Source organism: Magnolia sinica, chromosome 4 (assembly GCF_029962835.1).
Source record: "Magnolia sinica isolate HGM2019 chromosome 4, MsV1, whole genome shotgun sequence".
NCBI classification, from domain to species: Eukaryota; Viridiplantae; Streptophyta; class Magnoliopsida; order Magnoliales; family Magnoliaceae; genus Magnolia; species Magnolia sinica.
In genome coordinates, this window is record NC_080576.1 from 885,959 (window position 1) to 897,666 (window position 11,708).

At 38.6% G+C, this 11,708-nt stretch overlaps 1 protein-coding gene across 1 annotated transcript; it reads left to right on the forward strand.

The window, feature by feature from the left end:
* Positions 1 to 6,228: 6,228 nt before the first annotated feature.
* On the forward strand, positions 6,229 to 9,254 carry LOC131242063 ((R)-mandelonitrile lyase-like). The gene is made up of 3 exons (XM_058240447.1): positions 6,229 to 6,611; positions 6,972 to 7,619; positions 8,110 to 9,254. Exons 1-3 carry the CDS (start codon positions 6,521 to 6,523, stop codon positions 8,973 to 8,975), a joined length of 1,605 nt encoding a protein of 534 aa, XP_058096430.1. The 5' UTR covers positions 6,229 to 6,520; the 3' UTR covers positions 8,976 to 9,254.
* Positions 9,255 to 11,708: the final 2,454 nt, after the last annotated feature.

Genomic DNA, 11,708 nt, shown 5'->3' on the forward strand with positions numbered 1-11,708 from the left:
ACTGTCCGAGCTCATGAGCGAGCTGATCCTGGTCAAAGTCAACGGGTCAGATGTGTAATGACTTTTCTGAGTGTGTAACGACTTCTTTCGAGTTCCAGGTCGGTGCCAGAGCTATACAAAAGAACTTGGAATCAGCTCGGTGTGGATGAACTACTATCAATCCAAGGCTCTGCTCGTCAGCTTCTCCAAGTCAGCCTCTATCGGGTTCGACTCGGATTTTCCCATAACATCTTTCAATCACGGAGATTTTTATTATTATTATTTTTTATTTTAAATCTTTCAATCACGGAGATTGTTTCCAAGTCACCGTTCACATATGGTGGGACCCAAAAAGCCAATGATCTGGATCCAGACCAAACGCCTCCGGGTACCTTATATCCTAAGATGATGAAAGTGGTTGGCCTTTTGACTGATGAAGTGTCAATGGATTCAGATGCCAGACCAACTGCATTATTATAAGATACAAGCAGACCAACTACATTAATTATAAGATAGAAGAAGTAAGGGGCTATTTGATTTTTAATTTCCCTAATAAATACAAGAAATTACTTGGTTATTACTTACTACACCTGTTTGAAAGTCGCTAGGATTTAGCGTTTCGAAAATCTGTCCATACAAATGTTGTTATTACTGATTTAAATATGTGGGCCCCACCATGATATATATGAGTTATCCACACCATCTATCCTTTTAAAAAATACATTTTAAGGCATTAACCCAAAAACTAGGAAAATCAAAAGCTCAAGTAGACCACACTTTAGGAAACAATGATCATTAAAATGTCAATGGTTGAAAGTTATTTTCTCCCTAGGGCCCACAGTGATGTTTATTTGTCATCCAACCTATTAATAAGGTCACACAGTCATAGATAAAGTGGAAAAAAAAATATCAGTTTGATCCAAAACTTATGGGGTCCTCAAGAAGCTTTCAATGATAGGAGTTCCATTCCCATTGTTTCCAGTGGTGTGGTCCACTTGATCTTTTGATCTGCCTCTTTTTTTCTCTTATGCCTAAAATGAGTTGGCTAAAGGTATGGACGGTGTGGATAATACACAAACATCAAGGTGGGCCCCACAATTTAAATCTTTTCTACTCGCGTGACGTGAAGAGTGCTATAAATGACAGGTTGCGGTCAAATCACCTTGGAAAATACAGAGGTAAATAATTATTACCCATTTACCTTGTATTACCAAAATCAAACAAGCTATAAATGTGAATGTAGTTAATGAGCATACAGTATAAGGCATTGATCTCAGTGATCACCAATCATCTGTGTGCACATTATCTCGGGGCAGCCACCAGTTAAAAGACAATTGGCGGGAATGTAGACATGTCATGGGTTCTGGACTTCAATCCCCGCCAATCTGATGGAGGGATGAACGTGATGAGGTCGAGCACCATCTCCCTCAAGAGGATAACTGTTCTGAATCTATGGAACTTCTCTAAACTCCTTACAGAGGCTTTTCGAATCCACGAGAAAGAAAGCAAGTAAAATAAAAAATAAATTCTATAAAATTCAAAATTTATTAATGAATTAAATAAAGGAGTTCACGACCTTTTAAATAGGGATACCAAGCAATGGGAGAGAAATTAGAAACAAACTATAACTAAAACTCCTAAAATTCGCAACTTACTATAAATAGTAAACTTACTATTTATAGATGGTTGTCATGTCTACTAGTGTGTAAGGTTTTCGGTCAAAAATAGCAAGTGTCCTATTTGGCTTCACCAAGTTGTTCTCCTAATTTTTTTAATCTCTTTTCGTATTGGCCACAACTCCTAAAGCCTAACGGATGAGGAGTTATAATCAAACTAAAACTTACTATTTATAGTAAAAACAGAATTAAAATAAGGAAACAACAGTAGATCCAGGGATATTTCACAAATCCGGCTTACGTAACCTTGCATAGTGGGATTGTTGGCTAAAGTAGCTCGTTCTACCCGAAAATCATATAAATCATATATTTTACGCTTGATAACTCATTCCGGATTGTGAAATACGCCCAATCTAAGGTTCGACGGTCCGGATCACTTCTATCGTCAACCGAGCCTCTTCTGATCCATCTCGACCATGAAACTGTCCGCGACGCGACCCGCTCCACATCACAATCCAACTGACTGGTACTTACTACTCTCTGTCGGTGGACACTGTGTGCACACAAACCTTCCCCAATATTTTCACTTCTCTCTCAAGTTTCATAATCTCATCTAATCTGCCTTATCTCTAACGGTGGAAAATATGATTTAATAAGTATACTTAGTCACTTTTGGTAACTACAATCGCTTAGCAATTTGATTGGGATAGATTTCTAAATAGTTGGCTTTACCAACTTCACTCAAAATTAATCTTTCCCTCCCCCGCTCTATATATCATATAAATTAAAATGGCTCCCTCTTCTTAAAATTGCCTTTGTCATTCTCCTTCCCAAAAACTTGTTGAGACAACAATCTCTTAAGGTAGGAACCTTGCCAATTGTAAGTTGATGTAAGACATGACACCGATGCATTCCTAGCATGGTTGGACCAAAAGAAGGTGAACCGTAAACTAATCATAACTTTTGATCATGGTATCGTTACAGGACACACAACCTATCAATCTTTATTGTAACAGGTCATCCGAAGTGAACCGATTCACAAAGTGGATTACAACTGTCCATTTCACTAGAAAACACATGCTTTCAGCTCAAAAACATAAATTGAAGAAACAAAAATTACTATTTTTAGTAATTCTGATTTTTGTTATATTTTTTGTTTTGCTTTTAGAATTTTAGATGTTTTTAAATTTTTTTTTAGAAATAACTTTTAATTATGATAGGACTCTTCTAGCAAAAGTTTATTTAGAATTTTTATTTTTAGAAATTAGACCTTAGAAGAGTTTTACTAGAATTAGGATTTTTATTAGAGTTAGAAGTTAGCTATTTTTGATAATTACAAATTTTATTTTATTTTTCTTTTTTAATTATGTAAAAGAGCTACAAGACAATTATCAAGCAATTTGTTTCGAATTTCTAGAATTAATTCTATGTTTTATCTTTCTTCGTGAATTCGAGATATCTCTTTGAGGGTCCAAAGAAGCCCCGTGGATTCGGAGTAGTTATCTTTGAGGAATACGGTGCTCGACCTCAACACGTTCTTCCTTGGGTCACAAGTGTTCCCGTATATGATTTCATTTTGTGAGGTCTGCTAACTTCACATGTGGGAATGATGCTTAAATCCCCTTCCTAAAAACTTAAGCAATTTCACTCATCAGGTAGGCCACAATGTACAAATTAAATAGATGTTTTTTTTTCCCAATAAAACATGCATTTGTTTCGATATGTTATGGACCATAGGAGAGGTTAAGTCACCTGATTTTTATGCCAGATGATCTATAATACCTGATGGAAAGCTTGGATCTCTCACATTTGTCACATTATCACACATTTGCTTGTGGATGAATGTTCATGCATCCATGCATGTATGCCGTTTGAAGTAAGAAATGACCTGATTTTTACATCCCAAGATCTAAACAATGTGTCTTACCTGATTTAAAACTACAATCACATACACACATGGATGTGTATGGCTCCCACATGCATGTGGAATTAGCGAAACTCTTTATTTCTTATCACAACTGCTCCGTGGACCTATACCTATTTTAAATGATTTGGTGACAAGTTGGTTAATTATTTCGTAATTTAGTATATTATATTAAATTTCTTCCGTTGAAACCGATTACAATTATTAAATCTATAGTTTCTTTAGCGTCCAAATGTCTACCGTGGAAGAAATTTGAATCTGAAGTAGTTGGCCATTTATTGTATAATATGGAAAACTCTAATCTGAATGCAACGCAAGTCTGCGGCTGCATGGTACAACCATCCATGATCTGAGCCGTTCATCAGGTGTGACCCACCATGCATGGACCCTTTTATATAAATAGGCTAGATTGGAGGGTCCTACCTTTTCTAATTAAATGTTTCACACCATTGCAGCATAAAACAGAGAGTGTGGATCCAATGATGCCTGTCGTGCGTGCATTGCCATTGAATGCTTCTCGAGTATTCATTATTTCATACAAAAGTGTCTTTTCTCAGCATTCCCATTCTTAATGGAGAAAACTTAAAATGCTTTTCTGTTCTTTAGGTTTTTGTAATCAGTGAATAACAGGTGGTAAATGTGTATGAGATCGGCAGCGGTTATCAGATAGAACCTTAGATGGGTCATATACCAAAATTCAGGACGGTTGGACAGTCCTACCTCTTAGATTGTAGGATTTTGCTTTTGGCATCTTATCAATTCTTTTAATGGCCATCTCTATTTAATTTCTTTGCCAAAAGTCCTGCAATAGAATGGTTAGAATAGTCAATCCTTTTTTGGGTATGGCTCATCCAATGTACAAACTATGTGATGATGGGCACATGTATGGAAAGCATGTCACTGGTAAGATAATCAAACGAGAGCCAGAAACAGCATAATATTATAACTTCCGTATGGTCCCCATCATCCCTGTAAATAATAGCACGCGGAGTTGGGATGTTTCCTTCTTTGTAACAAATACTGCAACTTTATGCTACCCATCAAGCTTTCCAAATCCAATTATCCATAAATGTGGTAAACAGGTATAAGATCTAGACCTTTCATCTGTTGAGTGCAACACGTATGTGGGGTCAGGTGAACTAGCCAATGATTATAACTGCTGAAGTTGACAAGTGGCCCCTTGGGAATGGCATATGGGGTGTCCTATTAATTGCTCCTTTGAACCATTTATTCATTCACATGCTTAGAATCATCTTCTTATATCAGCATTGTATTTTAAAAGTACGATGAGTATAAATTACAATATCTTTCCTTAAAAGTACGATGAGTTATGCACTGGTCAAGGGATTACGCCGCATGTGGATCCAAAGTCTCACCTAATCTGCTCCCGGGAGGACCTTCATGTATGTGTTGTATAGCCATGCCATGCATTAGCTCATTTTAAGGCATTGACAAAAAGAAAAAATAAAATAAAATCAGATCCAAATCTCAAATAGACTACATCATAGAAATATTGGTCATTGATTGCCCACCATTAAAAAATTCCGAAGGTCCATCCATTTTGTGAGCTTATTTTAGGAGCCCACCTAGGTCTACTCATGTACACCTAAATAGACAGTTAAGAAGAGAAACCACATTCAATTGAAAATGACCCAAGATTGGCCATATCTTTCAATCATGGAGTCAGTACGGTTCACAAATGGTGAGAGCCAACAAGCCAATGATCTAGATCACCAGACCAAAGGCCCACTTGACTCATGAAAGTGGTAGCTTTTTTACATGGATTAACTACTGACGGATGCCGTATTAAAAGACAGAACTAAATATGAAGGTAGTTAGAGGGCACAGTAAAAGGCAGTGTTCACCGAGTGCCTGCATGCACATTATCTGCCTGCAGCCACCGGTAAAAGGCAGTAAGTGGGAACGTATCAAGCATTTCAAAATGATAATTTTCATACATGCATTCTAATATTCATGCCTGCCATATATGGGAGATATGTGCATAACCAATGTTTTAGTACATGGACCTGACCCTCGTGTGTTTTCGTAGACAGTCCAGTCAAAACCCATAATGCTTAAATCTCTTTTGAAAAAATCCCACTCCCAACTACTCCCCTCTTCAAGTGGACCATAATGTACAAAACGAAATTGATCATAGTTTTTTTTTTTTTTTTTCTTTCTAACCATTCATTTGTTTTGATACCTTAATAGTCCATCTTAGATGTGAAAGTACCTGATTTTTATGCCAGAATATCTAAACAGTGCATCATATCAGATGGAAAGCTCAAATCTCAGATTAACTGTATGCGAAATTTAGCATACAGCCTTCCTTTTCCAGCTACCATGTCACTTCTGCAAGAGATCCTGGCCATGCAAAAGGCCAAAAGGTGGGCCACACATTAAGGTCGCCTAGGGCAGGAATCAGACCAATCCAAAACTCAAGGGCCACACCATAAGAAACAATGTGGATCGAATGAGGACCATTGAAACTTTATTGGGGGTCTAATAAGTTTTGAATCAAGCTAATGAAGGGGTTGGATGGGCTATAAACATAATGGTGGTAGGTTCAGGAAGGTTACAACGGTAGGATTTTCCATCCCCATTATGGCCTGACTCAACTCATCAACTCATGGGACAGGCCAAACATTCGAGTCAATTGACAGCCCGTTGGTCCGACTCATGAATGAACCAGTATCCCCATGGAATGATAGTGTCACCCTCATCATTACAGCAAGTATTCGACTAGTGGGGCCCATCTTTTCAACCGCTCGGATGTCCTACAAACAGCTTCAAAGGGTCTTTGCGTGTGATCCCTTGTCATTGAGATCATCTGCCAAAGTGCCAAACTAATGGATTGTTGACACTGTCAATGATTAAAAATGTAAAACATTAAACAATTCCAAAAAAAAAAACTTTTCAATCCAAAATCCAATAAGAACAGCTAATAGCTCTCCTTTTCCCTTTATTAGGGACCTTCCTCCAATCGCAGTAGCAGCAGCCAATGGAAGAGCTTCAAGGGATCATACATGGCCTCTTTACAGCTCTTCTCCTTTCTCTCTTTGCATTTTCTTCAGCTTCTTCAATGCATGAAGGTAAGCTGCATTTGCGTTTTGTGTGTTCTACACCACCAATGGATGGTGCATATGGATGCACTATCGAATTGAATTGTAATTGCCAGTAATCCAAGGAAATGACCCAACTGTGATATACTTCCTTAGCATTCATAACCATATCAACTGCCTACGATTCAAATTGCAATTACGATACTTTCAAGTCGGACAACTTGGATGAAATGTAATTGCAATTTGAGGACTACTTCCTCACTGTGAATTCTATAAAATACCACAAATTTTCAAATGAAATTTGGCAATTCAATTCGTGTGTGCATCCAAACACTTTCTGAATTTAAACACCAAATCTAATCACAACTGTTTCTTCTGCACTAATTCTAGGACACAAATTCCCATTCATGACGGGAGACATTGAGGATGTGACGGGCAGATCATACGATTACATAATCGTCGGGGGAGGCGCAAGTGGCTGCCCGTTGGCTGCCACACTATCCAAGAGATACTCAGTGTTGTTAGTGGATCGCGGTGGGTCACCTTACGGCAATCCCCTCATTGAAGAAAAGAAGAATTATGGGTTTCCATTGATCCAAACTGATAATTTCTCATCCATTGCCCAAGCATTCGTCTCTGAGGAAGGAGTGTCCAATCACAGGGGGAGAGTATTGGGTGGGTCAACCACAATTAATGGTGGATTCTATAGTAGAGCTAGAGAAGATTATATTCGGAGAGTTGGGTGGGATGCGGAGTTAGTAAGGGACGCTTACAAATGGGTGGAGTCTAAGATAGTTTTTCAACCGAATCCTCTGACCCCATTGCAATCTGTTACGGCAGATGGCATGGTCGAAGCAGGAGTTCGGCCTTTTAATGGTTTTAGTTTGGAGCATTTAAAGGGAACAAAGATAGGAGGTAGCATCTTTGATAATCATGGAAGGAGACACACCTCTGCTGATTTATTAGCAGCTGGAAATTCGAAGAAAATCACTGTTCTTTTGAATGCAACAGTCCAAAATGTCATCTTCTATGATGGAGGTATGTGGAAAGTACTGGTGGGTGAGCTTTGGTTTCATTTCTTCGTGATTTTTTCTTGCTAAAAATGGTCAAGTACGTACGATCATGGTTGAGATTTAAGTGGTTTTGCATCAGCTGTCCATGCAGATTGGAAGATCATAGCCCTCTATTTGTTGGGAACAAGTGTGGTTGGGTCATGGCCCAAAAATCATGCCAACTGAATAATCCTGACCACTGATTATCAGATTTTTTTTCTGGTTCAGAGCAGGATGTCCACAATCCTCGCTTCAACCATCTATTTGAATTTTCCAATCAATGATCAGGATTAGATTTTTGGACAATGGCCCATCCACAGAATGATTGTTCTAAATATCCAAATACAAGCTACATCCATAAATAATATGCAAGACTTTGGCCGCGATATCCTCATTAGAGTGAAGAAAAGAGAGCTTGTTTTCTCTAACCATTGATGATCATGCATTCAATCTAAAATTATGTTAACACCACGCAGGTGATGGGAAAAAGCCCAGGGCACATGGCATAAGATTCATCAGGAGCAACGGCAATCCGAACCACTTCTACGAAGCATATCTCAGCCATCCAAAGGGTTCAAGATCTTGGGGCGATGTGATACTATCTGCCGGCGCACTGGGCAGTCCTCAGATCCTCATGCTGAGTGGTATCGGGCCCCAAGAACATCTCAAGCACTTCAACATCTCCACTCTCATTGATGCCAGAGAAGTGGGCCAAGCCATGCAGGACAACCCATCAATTACCTTTCGCTTAAACTACTCTCTCCATGCTCTTCAAAAACCGCAACCCGATCCCCCTCAAGTTGTGGGAATTTCAAAGGGTTTCCGAATCATACTTCAAGCTATAATTCTTCCCACAAGCCCCAACACAACTATAACACCAGTTGTAGCTAAAATTGCAAATCCTGCATCGAGAGGGTCGCTAAGGTTATGGAGCACAGATCCCAGGCAGAATCCTTCAGTGAAATTCAACTACCTAGCGAAGGAGAGGGACTTGGATGAATGTGTCGAAATGGCCCATCTGGTGGAGAAAGTTGCACAGTCCAGATCGATCGAAAGATTTCTAGGAATGAGGCAATTAGCAATTGCGAAGGACGATATGTCTAGGGACAAGGAATTGAGGGATTTTTGCAAGAAAAACATTAGGACGTTTTACCATTATCATGGAGGGTGTGTTGTTGGGTCTGTTGTAGACAAGGATTACAGAGTTTATGGAGTGAAGGGGTTGAGGGTCATCGATGGATCAACATTGCTCGACTCCCCCGGTACGAATCCAATGGCAACTCTGCTCATGTTAGGCAGGTACCAAGGAATTAAGATGCTAAGGAAGAGAAATATAACCTAGTGAGTTATCCTTTAGAATCTGGTGACCAGTGAATAACTCATCCTGACCCAGTGTCTTAACTCACCGAGTTGTGACTCAGTTACTGCAGCTATGCAAATGGGTGTCTTCTCTTTCATTTCTTTTCTTTTCTTATTTCTTTTTTTAAATGTTGTCTGTCATGTTTGTTGGATTGGCTCCCTTTGTTTCTCACCTTCTACAGCTTTCGGAGTCATGTTGTAGCCTAAAATAACTCTATTCCATGAATGAAATATAAAATATGACTTGCAAACATTTGGGTGACACCGGTATTTAATTCTTCATTTGAGGGAGTGTTTGGACAACCTCCAAATCATGATTGGCAGGGCTTCTGAGCTAACAAAGCTTGGGTTTGGGGCAGTACAGAGAACAAAACCACAGATCAGGCTTCCATTTTGCACCTTTTCCACCACTAGTCACAAGTGAGTTATGTAAAAGGCCCCAAAAACATCTCACTTGCAATTCGAGCCAGCCTATCAGGTCCACCTCTGTAATTAGGAATTTCCAAGCTAGGAGTCGTTGACTGCGAACGCCTAAGGGAGTCCAAACCATAGGAGTTATATTGGGCCCACCGAGTTGTGGTTTGGTCAATCTGATCCATTCACAGCCCTAACTGTAAAATTCAAAAAGCCCACCAATCAGGGTACAGTGCAACTTGAGAAATAATTAGCTGAATTCCATTACGCAGAGTAAGGCCTTGTTTGGTAGATGCCTAGAAACAGGAGTCAATGGTAATTATGTATTCCAGATCAAGATTCCTTGTACATAATTACTGTTAACTAAAATGAGATCAACTCATTTTTAGGCATCTACCAAACAGGCCTAAAGCAATCCATACTTCAATTTTTTCCAACTAAGGTAAACTGTAAATAACCATCAATCTGTCCTATTTCTCAACAGTCATCCCACATGAACTAGCAATAAATTTGGACTCGTTGAAAAATCATAGGATGGTGAAAAACAGGATTCTCTATCAGTTTTTATCAGTGGACTTGTCTCATTCAGTCATCCTTTACGGATAAACAGCTGCAGGGCTTGTTTGGGTGCCTCTCAAAATCATAATTGTGTATTAGATATCATATTTCTTTTTGGTAGGAGGATTAAAAATAATTTTGATAACGAACATCTATAATCTCTAATACATATTTACAATTAACTAAAATAGGATGGAACTCATTTTTTTAAGTGGCCACATACCAAAATTCACGACAGTTGAACAATCCTAGCTAGCTCGTAGATTGTACGTTTTGTTTTTGGCATCTTGTCAATTCTTTTAATGGACATCTTTTTTCTTTGCCAAAAGTCTTCTAATGGAATGGTTAGAATAGTGAATTTTTTTGGGTATGGCCCATCCAAGGTACAAACTATGTGATGATTGGTTCAGATCTCATGCAGTATGTGACTCACCCTGACCCTGGGTCTAACTCCCCATGTGGTGACTCAGTTACTGCAGCTATGCAAATGGGTGTGTTCTCTTTCATTCCTTTAAATAAATAAATAAAAAGAAAAAAAGAAAAAAAAAAAAAGAAACTTGTCTGTCATGTTCGTAAGATTGGCTCCCTTCAGTTCTCTCCTTCTACTGCTTACGGTATCATGTTATAGCCTAAATGAAATAGAAAAGATGGCTTTCAATGGTTTCGGTGACACTGGTATCTAGTTCTTAGTTTGAGTGAGTGTTTGGACTACGTCCAAATCATGAATGGCAGGGCTTCTGGGCTAACCGGGCTCGGGATTAAGGCAGCACAGAGAACAAAACCACAAAGCAGACTTCCGTTTTTGCACCTTTTCCACCACTAGTCACAAGTGAGATATGTACAAGGTCCCAAAAGCATATCACTTGCAATTTGGAGCCAGCCTTTTAGGTCCAACTCTGAAATTGGGAATTTCCAAGCTATTGAGGCATTATTTATGGCGGACACCAAAGGGACTCCAAACCATAGGAGTTATATTGGATCCACACCAAGTTGTGGTTTGGTCAATCTGATCCAGTCACAGTCCTAACAGTAAAATTCAAAAAGACCACCAATCAGGGTGCAGTGCAACTTGTGAAATGAGGCCTTGTTCGTAGACTCCCAAAAATGAATTCATGTTAATAGTAATTATCTATTAGAGATCAAGATTGCTTGTACATAATTACTGTTAGCTAAAATGAGATCAACTCATTTTTTGGCATCTACCAAACATGGCCTAAAGCAATCCATACTTCAATTTTCTCCAAACAACGTAAATCATAAACAACCATCAATCTTTCTTTTACTACTGTTGTCCCACATGAACAAGTCATGAATTTGGTCTCCTTGAACAATCATAGGTTGGTGAATATCTCAATTCTCTATCAGTTTTTGTCGGTGGTGGATTTGTCTCATTCAGCCATCCTTCTTTTTTTTTTATTGTATAAACAACTTTAGGGCCTGTTTGGGTGCCTCTTAAAATTGTAATTGTGTATTATATCATATTTCTTTTTGATAAGAGGATTAAAAATAATTATGATAACACATTCATAATCTCTGATTCATATTTACAATCATCTAAAATGAAATGAACTCATTTTATTTTTTTTTTAATTTTTTTTTTGAAGTGGCATCCAAACAGGCCTTTAATCTTTCTACAATCTTCACTCCATAACAAGCAGTGAATGTGTCTCCTTTGAACATGACCCACAAAAGTACGCAAATGATCAAACTGACAAACATTCCTCTAAATTACTGTTACATATAA